This window comes from Balaenoptera musculus, chromosome 6 (assembly GCF_009873245.2).
Source record: "Balaenoptera musculus isolate JJ_BM4_2016_0621 chromosome 6, mBalMus1.pri.v3, whole genome shotgun sequence".
Classification (NCBI taxonomy): Eukaryota; Metazoa; Chordata; class Mammalia; order Artiodactyla; family Balaenopteridae; genus Balaenoptera; species Balaenoptera musculus.
The window spans coordinates 33,672,364-33,698,865 of record NC_045790.1 but is presented as its reverse complement, the minus strand read 5'-3'; the positions used below and the strand labels follow the sequence as shown (position 1 = coordinate 33,698,865).

The window sequence follows — 26,502 nt, the reverse complement described above, 5'->3', positions numbered from 1 at the left end:
CAATTTCTGCCTGGCAACAGCAGCTGGAGCAGAGCTGCCCCTGCCAATTTAGACAAGTGCTGCAGTCCCACCACTCACTTTGGCTTCCTGGCTCCTGCAGGCATTTTAGTTTGTGACCCTGGTTTAAAACATAATTGATTTTCTATATAACCTTTAAAAATTGTGAATAACTCTGTTGTACACCTGAAACTTACATAATATCATACATCAACTCTACTCAATAAAAAAAGAAAAAAAGGATTGATTTTCTAGTTTTTAAAATTCTTCTCACAAACAAAAAACCTGAACTAGCAAATGACATAGATCCTCATGTGGAATTAGCAGGTACAAAGTTGATCATAGTGATCACAGTGGCTCCCAAACTTTGCTGCACATTAGTGTCACCTGGAAGCTTTTAAAAATCCTTTGGCCTAAAAAAAAAAAAAAAAAAATCCTTTGGCCTAATAACCTATAATGGAAAAGAATCTGAAAAAGAGTGTGTGTGTATATATATATATGAATCACTTTGCTGTACACCTGAAACTAACAGAATGTTGTAAATCAACTATATTTCAATGAAAAAACAAAAAATCCTGACGCCCAGGTCACAGTGTCTGGGGGAGGGAGCCAGCCATCTTAATTTTTAAAGATCATATGAGAAAGAGCAGAGATGGGCTCATTGGAAAGGCTCACTCCCAAGCCCACTTACATTCCTCACAATATAGAGTTTCCCTCTTCCAGAATTTCAACACTGAAGGAACAAACTAAAGAAAGATTTATTCACCCATAGTCACACAGCCAATAAAAGAAATTAGGATCCCAACCAGATCTTCTGACTCTAGTACCCTGACATGTAAAGTTTTATAGTGGTTTAAATTGATAGAAGAATAGAGTTTTGGGGGAGACCTTCAAGATGGTAGAGGAGTAAGACATGGAGATCACCTTCCTCCCCACAAATACATCAGAAATACATCTACATGTGGAATAACTCCTACAGAACACCTACTGAACGCTGGCAGAAGGCCTCAGACCTCCCAAAAGGCAAGAAACTCCCCACGTACCTGGGTAGGGCAAAAGAAAAAAGAAAAAACAGAGACAAAAGAATAGGGATGGGACCTGCATCTCGGGGAGGGAGCTGTGAAGGAGGAAAAGTTTCCACACGCTAGGAAGCCCCTTCACTGGCAGAGATGGGGGGGTGGGCGGGGGGGAAGCTTCGGAGCCACGGAGGAGAGCGCAGCAACTGGGGTGCAGAGGGCAAAGCGGAGAGATTTCCGCACGGAGGATCGGTGCCGACCAGCACTCACCAGCCCGAGAGACTTGTCTGCTCACCCGCCAGGGTGGGCGGGGGCTGGGAGCCGAGGCTCCGGCTTCGGTCGGATCCCAGGGAGAGGACTGGAGTTGGCAGCGTGAACACAGCCTGAAGGGGGCTAGTGCGCCACAGGTAGCCAGGAGGGGGTCTGGGAAAAAGTCTGGAACTGCCTAAGAGGCAAGAGACCATTGTTTCAGGGTGCACGAGGAGAGGGGATTCAGAGCACCGCCTAAACGAGCTCCTGAGACGGGCAAGAGCCGCGGCTATCAGCGCGGACCCCAGAGACAGGCATGAAACACTAAGGCTGCTGCTGCAGCCACCAAGAAGCCTGTGTGCGAGCACAGGTCACTATCCACACCGCCCCTCCTGGGAGCCTGTGCAGCCCGCCACTGCCAGGGTCCCGTGATCCAGGGACAACTTGCCCGGGAGAACACACAGCGCGCCTCAGGCTGGTGCAACGTCATGTCAGCCTCTGCCGCCGCAGGCTCGCCCCACATCCGTAACCATCCCTCCCCCCAGCCTGAGTGAGCCAGAGCCCCCTAATCAGCTGCTACTTTAACCCCATCCTGTCTGGGCGGAAACAGATGCCCTCAGGCGACCTACACGCAGAGGTGGGTCCAAATCCAAAGCTGAACCCCGGGAGCTCTGCGAACAAAGAAGAGAAAGAGAAATCTCTCCCAGCAGCCTTAGGAGCAGCGGATTAAATCTCCACAATCAACTTGATGTACCCTGCATCTGTGGAATGCCTGAATAGACAACGAATTATCCCAAAATTGAGGCAGTGGACTTTGGGAGAAACTGTAGACTTGGGGTTGCTTTCTGCATCTAATTTGCTCCTGGCTTTATGATTATCTTAGTTTAGTATTTACAGTTTATTATCATTGGTAGATTTGTTTATTGATTTGCTCTCTTCCTTTTTTTTTTAATATATAGCTATGTATGTATTTTTCCTCTTTCTCTTTTTGTGAGTGTGTATGTGTATGCTTCTTTGTGTGATTTTGTCTATATAGCTTTGCTTTTACCATTTGTCCTAGGGTTCTGTCTGTCTGGTTTATTTTTTGTTTTTTTTTTTTTTATAGTTTTTAGTTCTTGTTATCACTGGTGAATTTGTTTTTTGGTTTGGTTGCTCTCTTCTTTGTTTGTTTCTTTTTTTTTATTACTTTTTATTTTTAAATTTTTACTAATTATTTTTTATTTTATTTTATTTTTCTTTCTTTCTTTCTTTTCTTCTCCCTTTTCTTCTGAGTCGTGTGGCTGACAGGGTCTTGGTGCTCTGGCCGGGTGTCAGGCCGATGTTTCTGAGGTGGGAGAGCTGAGTTCAGGACATTGGTCCACCAGAGACCTCCCAGCTCCAAGTAATATCAAATGGCGAAAGCTCTCCCAGAGATCTCCATCTCAACGCTAAGACCCAGCTTCATTCAACGACCAGCAAGCTACAGTGCTGGACACCCTATGCCAAACAACTAGCAAGACAGGAACACAACCCCACCCATTAGCAGAGAGGCTGCCTAAAATCATAATAAGGTCACAGACACCCCAAAACACACCACTGGATGCAGTCCTACCCACCAGAAAGACAAGATCCAGCCTCATCCACCAGAACACAGGCACTAATCCCCTCCACCAGGAAGCCTACACAACCCACTGTATCAACCTTAGACACTGGGGGCAGACACCAAAAACAAGAGGAACTACAAACCTGCAGCCTGCGAAAAGGAGACCCCAAACACAGTAAGTTAAGCAAAATGAGAAGACAGAGAAACACACAGCAGATGAAGGACCAAGGTGAAAACCCACCAGACCAAACAAATGAAGAGGAAATAGGCAGTCTACCTAAAAAAGAATTCAGAGTAATGATAGTAAACATGATCCAGTATCTTGGAAACAGAATGGAGAAAATACAAGACACGTTTAACAAGGACCTAGAAGAATTAAAGAGCAAACAAACAATGAAGAACAACACAATAAATGAAATTTAAAATTCTCTAGAAGGAATCAATAGCAGAGTAACTGAGGCAGAAGAACGGATAAGTGACCTGGAAAATAAAATAGTGTAAATAACTACTGCAGAGAAGAATAAAGAAAAAAGAATGAAAAGAATTTAGGACAGTCTTGGAGACCTCTGGGGCAACATTAAATGCACAAATATTTGAATTATAGGGGTCCCAGAAGAAGAAGAGAAAAAGAAAGGGACTGAGAAAATATATGAGGAGATTACAGTTGAAAACTACCCTAATATGGGAAAGGAAATAGTCAATCAAGTCCAAAAAAGCAATGAGAGTCCCATACAGGAGAAAACCAAAGAGAAACACGCCAAGGCATATATTAATCAAACTATCAAAAAATAAATACAAAAAAAATTAAAAGCATCAAGGGAAAAGCAACAAATAACATACAAGGGAATCCCCATAAGGTTAACAGCTGATCTTTCAGCAGAAACCCTGCAAGCCAGAAGGGAGTGGCAGGACATATTTAAAGTGATGAAAGGGAAAAACCTACAAACAAGATTACTCTACGCAGCAAGGATCTCATTCAGATGCGACGACGACGATGGAGAAATTAAAACTTTTACAGACAAGCAAAAGCTAAGAGAATTTAGCACCACCAAACCAGCTTTAAAACAAATGCTAAAGGAACTTCTCTAGGCAGGAACACCAGACAAGGAAAAGACCTGTAAACACAAACCTAAAATAATTAAGAAAAGGGTAATACGACCATACCATATCGATAATTACCTTAAATGTAAATGGATTAATACTCTAAACCAAAAGACATAGAATGGATGAATGGATACAAAAACAAGACCCATATATATGCTGTCTACAAGAGACCCACTTCATACCTATGGACACATACAGACTGAAAGTGAGGGGATGGATAAAGATATTCCATGTAAATGGAGATCAGAAGAAAGCTGGAGTAGCAATTCTCATATCAGAAAAAAGACTTTAAAATAAAGACTATTACAAGAGACAAAGAAGGACACTACATAGTGATAAAGGGATCGATCCAAGAAGAAGATATAACAATTGTAAATATCTATGCACCCAACATAGGAGCACCTCAATACATAAGGCAAATGCTAAGAGCCATAAAAGGGGAAATCGACAGTAACACAATCATTGTACAGAACTCAACACCCCACTTTCACACAATGAACAGGTCGTCCAAAATGAAAATAAAAAAAGAAAACACAAGCTTTACAAGATACATTAAACAAGATGGACTTAATTGATATTTATAGGACATTCCATCCAAAAACAACAGAATACACTTTCTTCTCAAGTGCTCATGGAACATTCTCCAGGATAGATCATATCTTGGGTCACAAATCAAGCCTTGGTAAATTTAAGAAAATGGAAATCGTATCTAGTATGTTTTCCGACCACAACGCCATGAGACTAGATATCAATTACAGGAAAAAAATCTGGCAAAAATACAACACATGGAGGCTAAAACAATACCACTACTTAACAAACCAAGAGATCACAGAAGAAATCAAAGAGAAATCAAAAATACCTAGAAACAAATGACAATGAAAACACGACGACCCAAACCTACGGATGCAGCAAAAGCCCTTCTAAGAGGGAAGTTTATAGCATACAATTCTACCACAAGAAAAAAGAAACATCTCAAATAAACAATCAAACCTTACACCTTAAAGCCAATTGAGAAGAAGACAAAAAAACCCCGAAGTGAGAGAAGGAAAGAATCATAAAGATCAGATCAGCAATAAATGAAAAAGAATGAAGGAAACATAGCAAAGATCATAAAAATAAAAGCTGGTTCTTTGAGAAGATAAACAAATTGATAAACCATAGCCAGATCATCAAGAAAAAAATGGAGAAGACCAAATCAATAGAATGAGAAATCGAAAAGGAGAAGTAACAACTGACACTGCAGAAATACAAAGGATCATGAGAGATTACTAAAGCAACTCTACGCCAATAAAATGGAACCACCTGGAAGAAATGGACAAATTCTTAGAAAAGCACAAACTTCTGAGACTGAACCAGGAAGAAAAAGAAAAGATGAACAGACCAATCATCAAGCACTGAAATTGAAACTGTGAGTAAACTCTTCCAACAAAAGAAGTCCAGGACCAGATGCCGTCACAGGTGAATTCTATCAAACATTTAAAGAAGAGCTAACACTTATCCTTCTTCCAAAATATAGCAGAGGGAGGAACACTCCCAAACTCATTCTATGAGGCCACATCACCCTGATACCAAAACCAGACAAAGATGTCACAAAGAAAGAAAAACTACAGGCCAATATCACTGATGAACATAGATGCAAAATCCTCAACAAAATACTAGCAAACAGAATCCACAACACATTAAAAGGATCATACACCATGATCAAGTGGGGTTTACCCCAGGAATGCAAGGATTCTTCAATAAACGCAAATCAATCACTGTGATACACCATATTAACAAATTGAAGGAGAAAAAACCATATGATCATCTCAATAGATGCAGAAAAAGCTTTCGACACAATTCAACATCCATTTATGATAAAAAACCCTCCAGCAAGTAGGCATATAGGGCACTCCTTTTTCCCTACCTCAACTAATAAAGGCCATATATGACAAACCCACAGCTAACATCGTTCTCAATGGTGAAAAACTGAAACCCTTTCCACTAAGATTCAGGAACAAGACAAGGTTGTCCACTCTAACCACTATTATTCAACATAGTTTTGGAAGTTTTAATCCACAAGCAATCAGAGAAGAAGAAGAAATAAAAGGAATCCAAATTGGAAAAGAAGAAGTATAAGCTGTCACTGTTTGCAGATGACATGATACTATACATACAGTATCCTAAAGATCTACCAGAAAACTACTAGAGCTAATCAACGAATTTGGTAAAGTAGCAGGATACAAAATTAATGCTAAGAAATCTCTTGCATTCCTATACACTCAGATGAAAAATTTGAAAGAGAAATTAAGGAAACACTCCCATTTATCACTGCAACAAAAAGAATAAAATATCTAGGAATAAACCTACTTAAGGAGGACAAAAGACCTGTATGCAGAAAACTATAAGACACTGATGAAAGAAATTAAAGATGATACAAACAGATGGAGAGATAGACCATGTTCTTGGATTGGAAGAATCAACATTGTGAAAATGACTATACTACCCAAAGCAATCTACAGATTCAATGCAATCCCTATCAAACGACCAATGGCATTTTCACAGAACTAGAACAAAAAATTTCACAATTTGTATGGAAACACAAAAGACCCCCGAATAGCCAAGCAATCTTGAGAAAGAAAAACAGAGCTGGAGGAATCAGGCTCCCGGACTTCAGACTATACTACAAAGCTACAGTAATCCAGACAGTATGGTACTGGCACAAAAACAGAAATATAGATCAATGGTACAGGATAGAGGCCCAGAGATAAACCCACGCACATATGGTCACCTTATTTTTGATCAAGGAGGCAAGAAGATACAATGGAGAAAACACAGCCTCTGCAATAAGTGGTGCTGGGAAAACTGGACAGCTACACGTGAAAGAATGAAATTAGAATACTCCCTAACACCATACACAAAAATAAACTCAAAATGGATTAAAGACCTAAATGTAAAGCCAGCATTATAAAACTCTTAGAGGAAAACACAGGCAGAACACTCTACGACATAAATCACAGCAAGATCCTTTTTGACCCACCTCCTAGAGAAATGAAAATAAAAACAAAAATAAACAAATGGGACCTAATGAATTAAAGCTTTTGCACAGCAAAGGAAAACGTAAACAAGATGAAAAGACAACCCTCAGAATGGGAGAAAATATTTGCTAATGGAGCAAACTGACAAAGGATCAACCTCCAAAATTTACAAGCAGCTCATGCAGCTCAATATCAAAAAAACAAACAACCCAATCCAAAAATGGGCAGAAGACCTAAATAGACATTTCTCCAAAGAAGATATACAGATTGCCAACAAACACATGAAAGAATGCTCAAACATCACTAATCATTAGAAAAAGGCAAATCAAAACTACAATGAGGTATCACCTCACACCAGTCAGAATGGCCATCATCAAAAAATCTACAAACAATAAATGCTGGAGAGGGTGTGGAGAAAAGGGAACCCTCTTGCACTGTTGGTTGGAATGTAAATTGATACAGTCACTATGGAGAACAGTATGGACGTTCCTTAAAAAGCTAAAAATAGAACTACCATACGACCCAGCAATCCCACTACTGGGCATATACCCTGAGAAAAACCATAATTCAGGAAGAGTCATGGGGCTTCCCTGGTGGTGCAGTGGTTGAGAATCTGCCTGCTAATGCAGGGGACACGGGTTCGAGCCCTGGTCTGGGAAGATCCCACATGCCGCGGAGCAACTGGGCCCGTAAGCTACAACTTCTGAGCCTGCGCGTCTGGAGCCTGTGCTCTGCAACAAGAGAGGCCGCGATAGTGAGAGGCCCATGCGCCGTGATGAAGAGTGGCCCCCCGCTTGCCGCAACTGGAGAAAGCCCTCGCACAGAAACGAAGACCCAACACAGCCAATAATTAATTAATTAATTAATTAATTAATTATTTTAAAAAAGTAACAAATGTTCAAGTACAATTGGTGTCTTTAAAAAAAAAAAAACAGTCGTGTACCACAAAGTTCACTGCAGCTGTATTTACAATAGTCAGGACATGGAAGCAACCTAAGTGTCCATCGACAGATGAATGGATAAAGAAGATGTGGCACATATATGCAATGGAATATATCACTCAGCCATAAAAAGAAACGAAATTGAGTTATTTGTAGCGAGGTAGATGGATCTAGAGACTGTGATACAGAGTGAAGGAAGTGAGAAAGAGAAAAACAAATACCCTATGCTAACACATATATGTGGAATCCCAAAAAAAACAGGTTCTGAAGAACTTAGGGGTAGGACAGGAATAAAGATGCAGATGTAGAGAATGGACTTGAGGACATGGGGAGGGGGAAGGGTAAGCTGGGACAAAGTGAGATAGTGGCATGGACATATATACCCTACCAAATGTAAAACAGATAGTGTGAAGCAGCTGTATGGCACAGCTGGATCAGCTCGATGCGACCACCTAGAGAGGTGGGATATGGAGGGTGGGAGGGAGATTCCAGAGGGAGGAGACATCCGGCTATATGTATATGTATAGCTGATTCACTTTGTATGAAGCAGAAACTAACACACCATTGTAAAGCAATTACACTCCAATAAGGATGTTAAGATAAAAAGTAAAAAAAAAAAAGATGAATGGTTTTACTAATGTTATTGACCACATTGTAAATTATATATTTACAAATATATGGTATAACACACAAATCTAATTAATGCATTTAGTATCATATACATTCATCAAATTTTTATTGTGTCATAAACTTGTACCTCCAGTGTAATGTCTTCAAAATATTATATTTTTTATAATTAAGCTCATAACTTTTTGCTAAAAAAGAATTTCCTTTCTCAGTGAAATTCAGTGTAAGCTCTGAAATGAATGATATATAAGTATTTTTATATTCAAACAACAATCCTCTCCAAAGAAAAGAAACAATAATTAAATTCTTCTAATTATGGCTAAAGCTGAATTTAAAGAGTTGCTTGGATTTAACCAAATAAGAATTTATGTCTTAAATTGTGTATCTTTCAAGACTTTTATGTTTTGTTTTGGGATAAATAAAATATTATTCAATAAAAATAGAAGTATAAAGTTTTAAATACTTAAACAAGTACATAGACTGCATGTCCATATATACTGATTTTATCCTCACAAAATGTTAGAAAACAGATGCACTGTAACAGAAGCATGACCAAGCGCTTTTAGTCTTTTTGGCCACTTTTTAGAAGTGACCAAGATATTTTAGTCAAAAGATTAATTCTTTTGCTATTTGAAAATGCTAAAAATATTCAAAGCAGATAAAGTCTGGTAGGCAGACAATGAAAAGACTACTAACAAAACCCAATCAACTGAATACCAAGACAGTTATATATTAATTAGGATACTGATTATTAAGCATATAATACAGTTTAGGGAACTCAAAATTTGATATATTTAAACTGCTATATTTATAATTCAAACAAGTCTTATTTAATGTCATTTTATTGGAGCTGCATTTTGAGGTAGGATATAGTACAAGCTATATCACCAGTATGATTCCAAATGAATTTTTTTTAAAGCATGAGGAAAACACTGAAAAGAATTATTATGCTGAAATGTTAATAGTTGTGGGTAGGATTATGGGTGTTTTTTTTTCTGATTTTTTTCTATATTTTCAAAGTTTTCTATAATGACTATGTATTACTTTTTTAGCCAAAAAATAAAGATATTTAAGATGGTTCTAGGGGATATAGCAAATTAGCTGAGATAACATCTTCAACATTATTATTATTAAGACTAGACTTCCAGGAATTCCCTGGTGGTCCAGTGGTTAGGACTCTGAGCTTCCAGTGCTGGGGGCCGGGGTTTGATCCCTGGTCGGGGAACTAGGATTCCACAAGTCACGTGGTGCAGCCGAAAAAATTTAAAAAAAGACTAGACTTTCCAGGTGAGTTGGTAAAACAGGAGTTATCCTCACTTTACACATCTCCAAGATTATTTAGCTTTTTTAAAGCTTTTTGTATTTGTTTCATTAAAGAGCATGATTAGGATCCAGGTTTCTTTCTTTCTGTCTTTTTTTTTTTTTTAATATTTATTTATTTTATCTTGGCCGCGCCGGGTCTTAGTTGTGGCACGTGGGATCTTCGTTGCTGCGTGTGGGATCTTTAGTTGCGGCATGCTGGATCTAGTTGAACCCTGGCCCCCTGCATTGGGAACGTGGAGTCTTATCCACTGGACCACCAGGGAAGTCCCAGATCCAGGGTTTCTTAAACCTGTTTACCACCATATACCACACTGTCATTTTAAGAGATGTCTAGTGGACTCAGCAGTATAAACATGGGCCATTTAAACAGTAAACATCTAATTTCAGATATCTCAAATTTGAAAGTGAATTTTTTAAAGCAAAAATGGGTTTGTGCTAATTGCTCTGTTTCCTACTTAATACCTGTTTACATTTTAATTTTTTGCAGATAGCGTTTCAAGTAAAAGGTTCAGCTATATGTTGCAGGCAGTATTTCAAGTAAATGTTTTAATTATATGAGTAAATACCTCTGCATTACTACATTGAAAATCAGAAAGGTTAGTCTCTTTGGCAGAATTCGTATGTTTGTATCACATCTCTATCCTAAAGCGACTTTTATACTAGAACACAGAACCAGGAATCAGAAGACCAGGGACCTTAGACCATGCTCTAATTACTGGTCGGTTCATGAGTCACTGGACTGCTCTAAGCTTTAATTTCCTCATCTAAAAATGAGGTTAGCATATACCGGCCCACCCTGAGTTTGAGGGCTAAATTGGACTATTTGGGAAAATGCCTGTAAATGATAAATACAATAAATATAAGGTAGTATTAGAACTACTTTTCTAAAATATTACTAAGTTTTAAGATTTAAAACTATGTTAATTCTGCTTATATTATATATTCAGTATATATCTTTTCATTGTGCATATATATCATTTTCCACTGGTTTCTCTATTTTTTATGGTTTCATTTTTATAATTATATTTTAAAGTTGAGATATAATTGATATATAACATTATATTAGTTTCAGGGGTACTCTTTATATCTTGTTGTACCCATCTTTAGTTTTCTTTACAGGTACAAAAAAGAGCTAAAAAGAGCTGTAAAGTCAACTTTCAAAAGCCATTCTTAACTTATTAGAAGAATACTTTCTCTAAAGGAAGGCTAATTCTTTTATAAGATGAGTATACATTATTTTAGAGATATTGATTCCTCTCTATTGGTGGCTTAAAGACAATATGTTTGTTTTTTTTTAATTAATTTATTTACTTTTGGCTGCGTTGAGTCTTTGTTGCTTCGTGCAGGCTTTCTCTAGTTGCGGCGGGCGGGGGCTACTCTTTGTTGCGATGCGCGGGCTTCTCATCTCGCTGGCTTCTCTTGTTGTGGAGCAAGGGCTCTGGGCTCTAGGCTCTAGGCGCACGGGCTTCAGTAGTTGTGGCACGTGGGCTTCAGGAGCTGTGGCTCGCAGGCTCTAGAGCACAGGCTCAGTAGTTGTGGCGCACAGGCTTAGTTGCTCCGCGGCATGTGGGATCTTCCTGGACCAGGGCTTGAACCCGTGTCTCCTGCATTGGCAGGCGGATTCTTAACCACTGCACCACCAGGGAAGTCCAATATGTTTTTTTCTTTTTTCTTTTTATTGGAGTATAACTGCTTTACAATGGTGTGTTAGTTTCTGCTGTAGAACAAAGTGAATCAGCTATACGTATACCTGTATCCCCTCCCTCTTGAGCCTCCCTGCCACCCCCCCCCCATCCCACCCCTCTAGGTCATCACAGAGCACTGAGCTGAGCTCCCTGTCCTATACAGCAACTTCCCACTAGCTATGTATTTTACACATGGTAGTAAGACAATATGTTTTAATCATAACAGTATATCACCTTCATGGCACTTCTTGCTTTTGCAAAGTTCTTTGTCATGTTTTATCATTTCATTGAGGAAGATGGTATTTCTACATATCTATATATAATTATGCAAGAAAACATCCTTGTCTCAACGATGGGTTTTATTATATGTTTGAATTTCTTTCTAGAGGTCATGATATGAAAAAACCTGACTGATCTTAGAAATACATAAATATTATTTTACCTTTACTTTTATTATTCTCTATTTTACTTTTTTATGATAATCAGAAGGCTTAATTTACTATAAAACAGGAAAACAACAGCTATCCTATAATTAGGGTTATTTTAAGAATTAAGTGAGTTAGAGAATACAAGAGCCCCTGGTACATGGCAGGCAATCCAATAAATGATCATTTCCTTCACACATATACATTTGTTCATTTATTCTTTTCTCCAGTGGTTCTGTCTTACACATAGACTAGACAACTATTTTTGTTTACAGAGACAAAGAGAAGTTAAATATCTAATCCTAAATAATCCAATCAAGTGGGAAAGGCTCCACTACAAACCATGCTACAGTGTTGGAGTGACAAGTAACACTAAATCTCTTACTTTCTGATGGTACTAGTTGTCGTCGAATTGCTTCCCCTACCAATTCCTTAAGTTTCTTCTTAAGATCTCTGCTGGTTTTCTTATAGAAATAAAGCTCTCTTTCCAGCTGCTGGATTTTATCTCCATAATTTTTTAAAGTTTCCACAATGCCTTCCCCGTCTTGCTCTATAAAACAGAAATTTACATTTAAAATCAGTTTAAAGTAAATGATTGAACATTCTAACAGAGCTCCCAGACTCTATTGTAGGGGTCAGAAGTATGTTACATGTATCTATTACTTGGCTGGATTTGTTTTCAGCTACAATTTGGAGTCTTATGCCTGTAAAATTTTCAAAGTAAGATGAGCCCTTCTCCACCCTAATCCCTACCAACTACCACATTTTTCATGATTCATAAGCACTTTTTGAGTAGCTACTAACTAAATTTATCCTCAGAAGAGCAGAAAGTAAGGTTCACATTTGTAACTCTGTCCAGCTGCATCAATGTCTTAAAGTTTATATCAGGAACCATGGATGTATGGAAAGTCATAAGCATAAGTTTATAGGCCAAGAAATATATAACCAAAAAACCCCTCAAAAACCAGAAACCTGTCAAAAGAGTCTAGAAAGATTAAATTACAAAGGAAAACACCACCAAAAAGGAGAAGGGGGGGGAAGCTAAGTAAAGTTCTAGTTTATGACACAATATAATTTTTTTTTTTTTGACACAATATAATTTTAAAGCTTCTAATTAACGTTTAGGAATGTCTAAAACTGTCCGCTTTGGGTTAGGTTCTAGAACCAGTAAAACGCAGTTTACTGACCTTCAGAAATACACACTTTCAGACCTACTCTTTCCTATTGGTAAATCTATAAAATGGTCCTACTGGTTTGTAATTTTCTTTTGTTATAATTGGTTGTTTTGTAAAATTGATCTAAGTATATCTGTATATTTTATATTAACCCATCATCTTGTTTAAAAAACATTTTAGATTAATAACATCACAAATCAGAATCCCCATGAAGGATATCATAAAAATGAACTTAATTTTATGGCCTATATTCAGTTGAAATTAGAAAATTCATAAGTTGTTAACATTTTCAGTTATAACTTTGTTATGAAAAACTTGTCCCAGCTATAGAAACGAATGATTTTTAAAATGTTCTCATTTGGCTAAAGCATGAACTTTTGTGGTAAAATGCCAACCACTTGAAAAACATATTAAAAATTCTATTAAAATATCACTTTTAGAGACTTAGGACAGAATTAACATAAGGTAAGGAAAGCATGTTTGAATGAAATAACATATGGAATCCAGTCAAGGAAATCCTGTCATCAGGCAACTGGTTGCTAATTAACTCGTTATAGAATTAACTTAGAGGCAAACTGCCTCAACGCTCAAATGCATATATTTTCCAATTTTCTGCTTACTCAGGTTGCTTCTTCCAGATCCTTTTTAGCACATTTCCAGCTATAGATTCATGAGAAGCAAGACTGAGCAGCCAAGCCACCTGGATTGAAGCATTCCAGGCGTTGAAGTATCGCCAGGCAGTGATTTTGTTGCCATAGCAACTGTGTGTACCAGCCATAAGTCCAGGTATTGTGAAGACCAATTGCTATAACAACTCCATACCACAGTTGATGGTTGAACTACTGTGCACTGATAACACTATGTGCCCATCAATGGTAGACTGATTTTGACCTAAGCTATAACCTTAATGCATAAAATTTATAATTTACTGAAAACTGTAACAATATAACCAGAAATCTGACAGAACCTATCACTTTAATTTTATGAAGGGAAAGTGATTTAAATATCAAGGTTCTATATCCTAGAGATGGGGAATTTTCAATTGTACACCACCAAGCCAGAAGTCATCCCACATTCCTACATAAAAAGTAGACCACAACAAAGTACAGGATTGCAGCAGTTCTCTGTGTGGCACTGGGGACAGGCAGAGGAGATGGCATTTCAAGCATGAATAGCCCTACATCAAAGTCAACTATCCCAACATGTGGACCAAACATGTAAAGCACAAAACACATATAAGTAGTAACTATTTATGCATGTTGGGCTTTAAGTGATTCAATTCTGTCCTACCTTCCTTTCCCAATCCCCCTCCTACACGTCACCTTTACACAACTGATGAGAAGGGGCAGTTACCTTTGAAATGATGTAACAGAAGCTGCATTTTTTGCTCGTGTTCCTTTTGCTGAAGGGTCAGTCTCCGGTCACACTGCAATTTCAGATGTTCCAGCGTAGATTCCAACTCACGAACCACATTATCCCGTTCCAGAACTTTCATTTTAATTTCTTCATTCTGTAACTGTAGTTTCCGTTCAGCTTCTCGCAAATTAACCACCTAGCAAAGACATTTTTTGATCTTTTAAGTGTGTTTTAGACAGCCTAATATAATAGACTAATTTATTTCTCTTAGACTTCATAAAGATGAACTCCCTTAATCCCCATGGTATAACCAGGCAAATGCTTTGTAATATACCCACAAGATAACCTAACAGCCTTTTTAATTTGTTGAGATTCTGAATTGGTAACAACTTCATTTTAAATATAATGTTGCTCTACTCTAACAATCACCCCTCCATCATTTCTTAGACATGATATTTGTAGTTTACATTTATAATCCTACAACTCTATTTCTCCAGTCTAAAAAGATATCAAGAATCTAAAGACTTCTGTAACATCTACATAATTCTCATTTTTAACTCCAAAATGAATGTTATAAATAAGTGACAGAATTTTTAAGCTATAGAGTTTGGTCTCAGATTGTACATTTAGTCCAGTGGGTTCCTCTCTGCACTGATATAAAGTAAAAACACTTCAGACAATATCTGTGTCACAGAACTTGTTAATAATGTAATGACATTCTCTCCAGAAAAATACTCATTTCTTCAAAGAGTTCTTAAGACCAGAAAATCCACTGACCTTCACCTGGGTGCTCTGGGTTAAGAACCCTTGCTCTAAGAACACCACAGAAGAGTTATCTGTATCAAAGCCTAAGACAATATGCACCATATTTCTGCCCTCCACACACCCAGTGATGGGATGCACTTGCATCAATAATAGAAGCTTGGGGCCTCCCTCGTGGCGCAGTGGTTGAAAATCTGCCTGCCAATGCAGGGGACATGGGTTCGAGCCCTGGTCTGGGAGGATCCCACATGCCGTGGAGCGACTAGGCCCGTGAGCCACAATTGCTGAGCCTGCACGTCTGGAGCCTGTGCTCCTCAACAAGAGAGGCCGCGATAGTGAGAGGCCCGTGCACCGCGATGAAGAGTGGCCCCCACTTGCCACAACTAGAGAAAGCCCTCGCACAGAAACGAAGACCCAACACATCCGTAAATAAATAAATAATAAACTATTAAAAAAAAAAAAAAATAGAAGCTTACTACTGATGGTAATTATCCGAGAGGAGGGCTGTGTATCACATTTCCATTAATTTAGTCATCTTTATTTCAATTGTCTAACAGAATTAGAACTTTATTTTAAAACTTCTGTGTTTCATTTTTCATTAACTGTCTGCTATTCCCTTAAACTGAATATATTTTTCAGAGAAAAAGAGTCATCTACTTGTTTAACACTTCATAATATATATCTTAAGAGAAACATTAGAGAAAAGACAGATATAGTTTTCAATGCTGTGAAACATCTCTATCAGTAAGCTGTCAAATCTGTATAAAATATTTTAATTTATATTAAGCCCATCCAGGTTAATGCTAAAATCTATTACTATCTTTGTCACTGATGCACCATTTCACCTCCATTTCAATTCATAGGGTATAATAAGAAAGTACAGGTTACCCCTACCCTACAGCAATGAAGGAAAGGGAACCCAAACCTGGAGGGCCCTTGATTTTTCACGAATGCTGAGTAGCAACAATCAAATCTAGAAAACATACAACCAAGAAATAGTGACTGAGGAATATAACTTAAATTCTTTGGTTTTTAAAACTATTCCCGAAAGCCCTTCTTTCAAAAGGCCCTTCAACTTTAAGAACTTCACAAAGTTAGGCCTACATACTTGGATAAGTGCAAAGATTTCAGATGACAACATTCAGTACTGTAAATTCTACATAAGTGTGAGCTGTATAAGCATCTCGACCCCTCTTTATAAGAAAATCCTCTGTCCCTGAAAAACAAACCTTATTGAAATATCTGAAAAGAATAGCTCTAATCTCACAGGACTCAGGCAGATTAGTTTTCTAAGACATTTGCTTCACTATGAGAGAGATTTTGAAATGAAGCTCTGAGCGAGTTCTGGCGACTCTGGATACGTTCGTTCTTGTATTCAATTGCAGCTTCCAAAGCTTCAATCCCTTCTTCAAGTTGGAAAGAACATGTTCTTCCTAGATATAATACAATAGAAATCACTCATTTTAAATGAAACAGTATAACTCGGACTTTGTCATATACTAAGATCTTATTATGCTATTTGAGTCTAATGGACAGTACCATTCTTCTACTAAATTAAAAAAAATGTTTATTGAGTGCTTCCTATGCTACACAATACACTGTGTGTACACACACACACACAAACACTCACACATATATGTAACAAATAATCATTGAATCCTCGTAGTAAACCTTGGGTAGTAAAATGGAAGAGGAAGAAGGTTAGGTGAGTTATGAAACATCCCAAGGTCATAAGCAAATGCTGATCACGGAGGAATACACTTGAACAAAGCCTCAGCCCACAGGTTTGACAGTGTTATCATGTTATCTCCCTCCATGGCTCCTAAAGTGCATATTATGTGTCTGTGAGATCTGGAGACCTCGGGGGTCCCTTCAAGGATCTATCAAAACAATATATTGCTAGGAAGGAAAGAAGCAATATATTAAAATAGTTATTAAGAACTAGTAATCAGAGGAGAGTCTCTAGGGAAAAAACACAGTATAGCATAAGAAAAAGTAGTGAGGATTTAAGGACATGAAATATTTCATAAGATTCCTAGGAGATGTCATTAGAGGGAAAATGTAGGCACTAAAAATGGTGGCAGCAAAACCTTTTTTTTCATGTGCCAAAGAAGATTTCCTCTGTAGGAAAAAAAAAATCTGATGAATTCCTGTCAGAAAACCTAGCAGTTCTCTGAATTATCCAAATAACATCTTATTTGGGGGATCTAAATCTCTGGTAAGAAATTATTTTGGACGTGGTAAGACTTGGATATATATTTTTGTATTCCCGTACTTGTGGTGGAGGCCACCTCAACTTTAAGTTCCCTGAGGGCAGATGGTCTTGTCCATACTCACATCCTTATTGCCTAGCACAGTACATATTACATAGTTTAAACTCAGTAAGTATCTGCTGAACAACTTAATGAAGGGAGAGGAGAAAAAAACATTTTCATATGTCTTGGGTACATGACCCAAGTATTTCTCTCCACTCCTCCCCATAGCATTTCAAAGAAAAATAATGTTACTATTTCTGATCTCCCCAAAGAATAGTTAGAATGACTTCTGGAACTCCTTTTCTGGAATTCAGGGAAAAGGTAGGTAATAACCTATTCCAATGGGAGGTTGAATAATACTTATTTTTTTAAAGCCATTTTATAAAATCTCCTGAAAGAGCCATTTTGGAAAAAAAATGTTCAGCAGCCATTTTATTTCTTTGTGCAATTACTAACCATCAAGAATTTGAAGATTTGATAATCACTCCATAAGGAAGAAAATAATATTCACCTTTTTAAGAAAAACAAACTTAAATTCTGAAAGGTACTTAGGTGAATAAGAAGAACCAGAAAATAAAAGTGAATAACCGGGCTTCCCTGGTGGCGCAGTGGTTGAGAGTCTGCCTGCCATGCAGGGGACACGGGTTCGAGCCCTGTCTGGGAAGATCCCACATGCTGCGGAGCAACTGGGCCCGTGAGCCACAATTACTGAGCCCTGCGCGTCTGGAGCCTGTGCTCCGCAACAGGAGAGGCCACGATAGTGACAGGCCTGCGCACTGCAATGAAGAGTGGCCCCCGCTTGCCACAACTAGAGAAAGCCCTCGCACAGAAACGAAGACCCAACACAACCATAAATAAATTAATTAATTAAAAAGAAAAAAAGTGAATAACCCAAGAAAATATTTGACTTTAGAATGCACCACTATGATTATATTCTACCAAAAACAAATGTGGATAGTTTTCTGCATACAGGTCATTTGTCTCCTAGGTAGGTTTATTCCTAGGTATTTAATTCTTTTTGTTGCAATGGTAAATGGGAGTGTTTCCTTAATTTCTCTTTCAGATTTTTCATCATTAGTGTATAGGAACGCAGGGATTTCTGTGCATTAATTTTGTATCCTGCAACTTTACCAAATTCATTGATTAGCTCTAGTAGTTTTCTGGTGGCATCTTTAGGATTCTCTATGTATAGTATCATGTCATCTGCAAACAGTGACAGTTTTACTTCTTCTTTTCCAATTTGTATTCCTTTTATTTCTTTTTCTTCTCTGATTGCCGTGGCTAGGACTTCCAAAACTGTGTTGAATAACAGTGGTGAGAGTGGACATCCTTGTCTTGTTCCTGATCTTAGAGGAAACGGTTTCAGTTTCTCACCATTGAGAATGATGTTTGCTGTGGGTTTTGTCGTATATGGCCTTTATTATGTTGAGGTAGGTTCTCTCTATGCCCACTTTCTGGAGAGTTTTTTATCATAAATGGGTGTTGAATTTTGTCAAAAGCTTTTTCTGCATCTATTGAGATGATCATATGGTTTTTATTCTTCAATTTGTTAATATGCAGAAAACTATAAGACACTGATGACAGAAATTAAAGATGATATAAACAGATGGAGAGATATACCATGTTCTTGGATTGGAAGAATCAATATTGTGAAAATGACTATACTACCCAAAGCAATCTACAGATTCAATGCAATCCCTATCAAATTACCAATGACATTTTTTTACAGAACTAGAACAAAAAAAATCCTAAAATTTGTATGGAGACACAAAAGACCCCGAATAGCCAAAGCAGTCTTGAGGGAAAAAAACAGAGCTGGAGGAATCAGACTCCCTGACTTCAGACTATACTACAAGCTACAGTAATCAAGACCATATGGTACTGGCACAAAAACAGAACTATAGATCAATGGAACAGGATAGAAAGCCCAGAGATAAACCCACACACCTATGGTCAACTAATCTCTGACAAAGGAGGCAAGGATATACAGTGGAGAAGAGACAGTCTCTTCAATAAGTGGTGCTGGGAAAACTGGACAGCTACATGTAAAGAATGAAATTAGAACACTCCCTAACACCATACACAAAAATAAACTCAAAATGGATTAGAGACCTAAATGTAAGACCGGACACTATTAGAGGAAACTCTTAGAGGAGAACATAGGAAGAACACTCTGACATAAATCACAGCAGGATCTTTTTTGATGCACCTCCTAGAGTAATGGAAATAAAAACCAAATAAACAAATGGGACTAATGAAACTTAAAAGCTTTTGCAAAGCAAAGGAAACTACAAACAAGACAAAAAGACAACCCTCAGAATGGGAGAAAATATTTGCAAATGAATCAACGGACAAAGGATTAATCTCCAAAATATATAAACAGCTCATGCAGCTCAATATTAAAAAAACAAACAACCCAATCTAAAAATGGGCGAAGACCTAAATAGACATTTCTCCAAAGAAGACATACAGATGGCCAAGAAGCAAATGAAAAGCTGCTCAACATCACTAATTATTAGAGAAATGTAAATCAAAACTACAATGAGGTATCACCTCACACCGGTTAGAATGGGCATCATCAGAAAATCTACAAACAACAAATGCTGGAGAGGGTGTGGAGAAAAGGGAACCCTCTTGCGCTGTTGGTGGGAATGTAAATTGATACAGCCACTATGGAGAACAGTATGGAGGTTCCTTAAAAAACTAAAAATAGAATTACCATATGACCCAGTAATCCCACTACTGGACATATACCCAGAGAAAACCATAATTCAAAAAGACACGTGCACCCCAATGTTCACTGCAGTACTATTTACAGTAGCCAGGTCATGGAAGCAACCTAAATGCCCATCGACAGACGAATGGATAAAGAAGATGGGGTACATATATACAATGGAATATTACTCACCCATAAAAAGGAACAAAATTGGGTTATTTGTAGAGACGTGGATGAATCTAGAGTTTGTTATACAGAGTGAAGTAAGTCAGAAAGAGAAAAGCAAATATTGTATATTAACGCATATATGTGGAACCTAGAAAAATGGTACAGATGAACCAGTTTGCAGGGCAGAAATTGAGACACAGATGTAGGGAACAAATGTATGGACACCAAGGGGGGGAAGCGGCAGCGGGTGGTGGTGGTGTGATGAATTGGGAGATTGGGATTGATATATATACACTAATATGTATAAAATGGATAACTAATAAGAACCTGCTGCATAAAAAAATAAATAAAATAAAATTCAAAAATTCAAAAAAAAAGAGAGAAAGGATTACCTAGTACACCTGAGCACAGTGAGCCCCATTATTTGTGAAAAAGACGTAGTTCTGCTGATAACTCTTTCTCCTGCAAAGTAGTAAGTTCATGTTTTCTGCAAGCACAGGAGCTAATATTTATTGCCATAAAACTGACATTTTATAAGACCTGTAAGTTAAAACAGTTTAGAAAGGTCACAAAAAAAAAAACCCAAAAAAAATAAATGTGGAAAGAGTTTGCCTTTATGTAATGGCTGAGAACAATTTGGTACAAATTTAGTTTCTATAGTTTTGGATCTAAGTTAGGGAAGCACTGAGATAATGTAAGGCAGCATATCTATAGAACCCTGAGGATAGCCCGCTCTAGTGAGGCTCCAGCATATAAATATTTGTGGTTCCATCTAACCCAGCAAAACGTTGTAGGTTGAGAAGAAGAGGGGCAATGGGAAGCTGTCCCAGGATGAAGAATTTGCCACAACTCAAAGCTTAGATTATCAAGAGTTGACTATGCTTTGTCACAGAGCACTGCTTTCCAAACGTGCACCAGGGAGCTTGTAAAAATGCAGACTTCTAATTCAGCAGGTCTCGGTGGTGCCTGAGGCTCTGCGTTTCTAACAGGCTCCCAGGTGATACTATTGCTGCTGGTACAGAGATCACACTGAGAGTAACAAGGATCTAAAGCAGTGGTCTCCAAACATTTTAGATCACAAATTTCCCATTAGTAAAAAACAAACACGACAAACGAAACCTTTTGAGCAAGCACTGCATGTATTTCTCTATAAATTATATGCATTTTCTAATGATAAAACATGAAATTGAAAATGTAAAAGATGAAATAAACATAGATATTCATATGTATTCTTCCTATACTCCACTTATTAGGTAACTGTTCTGCATTATTAGAAAAATAGAGTTCAAGTATTTTATTTTTTCTAAATTTTAGTTTCTGGATTTTACCCCCCAAAAAAGGAGGTGATTTGTCTATATTAAATTGTTGGGTAATCCTGTACTAGTTTAGTGATCTAAAATCTTTCTATCATTTCCCATGAAGTAATACAATTAGAAAAAATATTGTGATTTATTGTGGAAAGAAAAAATAATTCTGAGCAAGTTTAAAGACATCAAAACAGCAAACCATTCCACGTAGATTTTACTGATGTCTTGTGTCACAGCAGAATCTCATGTTCCCGATCGCCTGCTACTGGAGATCTATTTAGTACTATCAATCTTGGCGTGAAAACAGTGGTGAGAGCAGAGCCCATTTCAAAGCTACACTAAGAAGAACCAACCATGTGGAAGCAGGGTACACAGACGCTCACAGGACTAAATGGAACCCCACCAACTGTAGGAGGCTCACCCTTCCCTCAAACAAATCCAGGGTGGCTGCCAAACAGGTATCATGCATTGTGCTGCATTTTCACCACAAAACACTACATAATGTTTTTAGTTACAGAATTCCTCATCAAATAGAAACTTAAATGTTTCTTGAAGATAAGAATTGACCCTCTAGAAATGCAGATGGCCAACAGGCAAATGAGAAGATACTCAACACTGCTAATCATCAGGGAAATGCAAATCAAAACCACAATGTGATACCACCTCACACCTGTCAGAATGGCTATCATCAAAAAGAATACAAATAACAAATGTTGGTGAGGATGTGGAGAAAAGGGAACCCTCATACACTGTTGGTTGGAATGTAAATTGGTGCACAGTGGAAAACAGTATGGAGGTTTCTCAAAAAACTAAAAATAGAACTACTATATGACCCAGCAATTCCACTCCTGGGTACATATCCAGAAAAAAAAAAACACTAATTAGAAAAGACACATGCACCCCATTGTTCACAGCAGCATTATTTACAACTGCCAAGACACAGAAGCAACCTAAGTGTCCATCAACAGACGAATGGATAAAGAAGAATTGGTATATATACACAATGGAATACTACTCAGCCATAAAAAAGAACAAAATTTTGCAATTTGCAGCAACACGGATGGACTTGGAGGGCATTATGCTAAGTGAAATAAGTCAGAGAAAGACAAATGCTATATCACTTATAGGCAGAATCTAAAAATTACAATAAACTAGTGAATATAACAAAAAAGAAGCAGACTCACAGATATAGAGAACAAAATAGTGGTTACCAGTGTGGGGGGAGGGGCATTATAGGGGTGGGAGTATGGGAGGTACAAACTATTGGGAGTAAGATAGGCTACAAGGATGTATTGTACGACACAGGGAATATAGACAATATTTTGTAATAATTGTAAATGGAGTGTAACCTTAAAAATTGTACAAAAAAATAAAAATTAAAAAAAGAATGGACACTCTACCCCTCTGCAAACATAATTTGCTCATTCCCATCTCTATGCCTTATTTAACAGTGTTCTATCTAAAATGGCCTTCTTTCTTATATCAATATATACCATGTTTTTCATAATCCAGCTCAAGATTCTGATCTACCAAGGCTGCCTTAATTGAATCTTCCCCCAAATGATCACTGCACTGTTTTATATAAATAATGTAGTAAGTATAGCTTTATTACATTATCTATAACTTGCTTTTTTATGTTCTTCAGGGTTTAGAGTTTTCTCATCTTTCTGTCTGTCTCCTCAGATGTAGTATGAATTCCTCAAGAGAAGCATAATGTTTTCTCCTTCTTTTTTTTTCTCCCATAGGGCCCAGTAACTGTCCTGGGCAGGCAAGAATTCCTTAAATCCTCATATGTTTTGCTGAATCTAAGGCTTTCAGACCTTCAAATCTGTAGGCTTGGGGCTCCAATTTAACAGCCTCAGGAGGACAACCTCATTCTGTGATCCTTGGCAAAGCTACCCCAATTAAGTTATAAAATAGGGCAGTAGAAGCTTATAATGTCACATAGCCCCCAATCAAGGTTGTCTTCAATTTCTTTCATCAACTCAATGAACAATAATGTCATGAAATCCTTTCCCCTGTTCCTTCTTAACCAGCCCCTTTCACTTCTTGTCACACTTGCTCCAATCTAAAACACTACAAGATAGATGATTCCCAGCCACTTACTTTCTCTTAGCAGCTTTCCCTTACTTTGGACATCAACTATAAATATTTGCAGAGAAAATCCAGGCTCAAAAGTTCATCTTTGGGACTTCCCTGGTGGCGCAGTAGTTAAGAATCCGCCTGCCAATGCAGGGGACACAGGTTCGAGCCCTGGTCCAGGAAGATCCCACATGCCGCGGAGCAGCTGAGCCCGTGCACCACAACTACTGAGCCCGTGAACCTAGAGCCCGTGCTCCGCAACAAGAGAAGCCACTGCAATGAGAAGCCTGAGCAGAGCAATGAAGAGGAGCCCCCGCTCGCTGCAACTAGAGAAAGCCTGCACACAGCAACAAAGACCCAATGCAGCCAAAAATAAATAAATAAAATAAATTTAAAAAAGAAAAAAAAAGTTCATCTTTGTCTGATAAAGTAATAAGGTATGGATACCACTGCCAACTGAAGTAAAATTTTGAGAAGACAAAGTCTGGGACAGTTTGCTAGCCAACAAATGAAACATCTTTTACATAGTTAAAAAAAATAAAGGTGAGAGAAGCCATATCCTCCCCTAAATGAAAAATCCTAAAAGGTATTTTTATTGGGGTTTGAGTTTTATGCATCTACTTGGCTAGGACTTAGAGTGGAACATGCTCCCACACTTTCTGAAAGAATTAACCCTTAATGACCTAGACATCTGTTATATGTGATGAATTACCAAGTATCATTCAAGAAAGATACATAGAGAGGAGACAGGTGCCCTCTTTGGGAGAAATGAAAAAAAGTGTCCCTCAAATCTTTTTCTGTGTTCTGTGATTTCAGATGAGAAACCCGAGCTGAGAAAGACCATACTCAAAAGAAACATTAGTCTCCCAGTCCCTGGCAATGCCTGGAAGGGGCCATGTTCATGGACCTCTACGAGAGGACATCACAGTCTCTAGTCAAGCATGCCTCATGGCGCCAAACAGGTGACAGGTAGACTCATTACATCTGACAAAAGTCTCAAGGAAACAAAGTTGACCAGATTTATCATTTTTATGTTTAAGTAACAAAGATGGAGGAAATCATCCAAGTGATCCATCATACAGCACTTCTAGTTCCAAAGCATACTGACTTACTTCAGGTGATAACACACTACCATTTTTAAGTTTCTCATCCACGCTGTTTCTTCGTCTCTGTAGCTGATCCTTTTCTTTCTGGAGGGCTTGAACTTGTTCTGAAATCTTTATTTTCTCCTCAGCTGTGCTGCTCTGGAGCTGCACATTCTTTTCAGACAACTCTTGGTCCAACAAGATCAGGCGAGTTGATATTTTCAAACTATCTCTGTTTAAAGCCTAAAAAGACAATCAACCAGACACCCCAAGATCAGTTATTAGAAATCCAGACTGTAAATAAATTAGGAAAAACAGAGAAAATTACTAAGTGAACATATTTTTAGCTTTTACATTATTGTTTTCTCCCATGGATTTTTTTGGGGGGCTGGGGAGCTTCATTTTCTAAAATCTTAAGTTGAATACCTTTTTTTAAAAAGTGGAGATTTTTCAAACAATGGATTTATTACTAAGTATTGCTTGGCCAAACCAGACTATACAACACAGGTTTGAGAGGCAGTATTTTTCTTTCGTATTATTTTCCAAATTAAACTTTTCTTTCTTGGCCTGTTACATAGTAGAATTAATTATGTTAACATTTCCCAGAGGTTGACATTTGGTTTGTTGTTATTTAAACATACAATTTGTTTCTACTCTTATTTCATTCCGGTCAAAATTATGGCCAGTTAGATTTACGGTGATCTTCATTATGACCAATTTAAGATAATCTTAAAAAGAGTTTTTCGTCAAAGTAATTATATGTATATACTGCCATAAAGTTTAATAATTTTTTTAAAAAGCAGTCCCCTACCCAACACTTTCCCCTGAGTCCTGCTCCCTAGAAACAACCATCTTTAACCTTTTAAGCTATTTCTTCTGGTGTTCATGTCCATGTTTCTAAATAACATTACCAATTTTAGATACTGTCTGCTGATTATCTATTACGGAAGACAAGGATTTAGCACTCCTATGCCTCCTCTTCTGTACTTCCCCTCCCTCTATTCTCCCAACATAAGTTGTATTACAGTTTTTAGATAAACCAATGGTCAGTTTACATGATTTTGTGAATACATGAACATTCTGCCTGGAGCCGCCATCCTCCTGCTCCAAACTGGACTAGTTGTTCCTGGACTTCCTCTGGTATTATCCTGAAAATTTCCAGTTAGATCACATTTGCAGGATCCTGAGTCTTCCTTTATCATAGCTTGCACCCTCATTTTTAAGGAGCACATCCTCTAGTAGTTTCCTGAGATAGGCTAGGTAGTAGATAATTTTTTCACCAGAAAATATCCTTATTCTACCTTCCCATTTGATTGATAGTTAGGCTAAAAAGAGAATCCTTGTTTGGAAACCATTTTCCTTGTGAGTTTTAAGACTGCTTCAGGTCTTTTAACGTCTAATGAAGAAGGCTGAGAAGTCTAATGCCATTCTGACTCTCAAGATTTTCAAGTGACTAGTCTTCTATCTGGAAGCTTTCAGGATATATTTTTTCCCTTAGTGTACTCAAAACTTCACAATGATATGCTTTTAGTACTCTTTGCTGTGCCTTTGATAAGCTATTTCAACCCAGAGTCTTATATCTTCAGTGCTGGCAAATTTTTTGTATTATGTCTTTGATAATTTCCTCTTC

General features: G+C 37.8%; 1 protein-coding gene across 1 annotated transcript in view; it reads right to left on the bottom strand.

The window, feature by feature from the left end:
- KIF27 (kinesin family member 27) overlaps window positions 1-26,502 on the bottom strand; it is a 92,028-nt gene that overhangs the window by 1,689 nt on the left and 63,837 nt on the right. Inside the window, 7 exon segments of the mRNA XM_036856630.1 lie at window positions 12,352-12,516; window positions 14,495-14,693; window positions 16,489-16,526; window positions 16,529-16,549; window positions 16,552-16,680; window positions 16,683-16,692; window positions 24,900-25,115. Of these exon segments, the coding sequence (XP_036712525.1) occupies window positions 12,352-12,516; window positions 14,495-14,693; window positions 16,489-16,526; window positions 16,529-16,549; window positions 16,552-16,680; window positions 16,683-16,692; window positions 24,900-25,115 (778 nt within the window).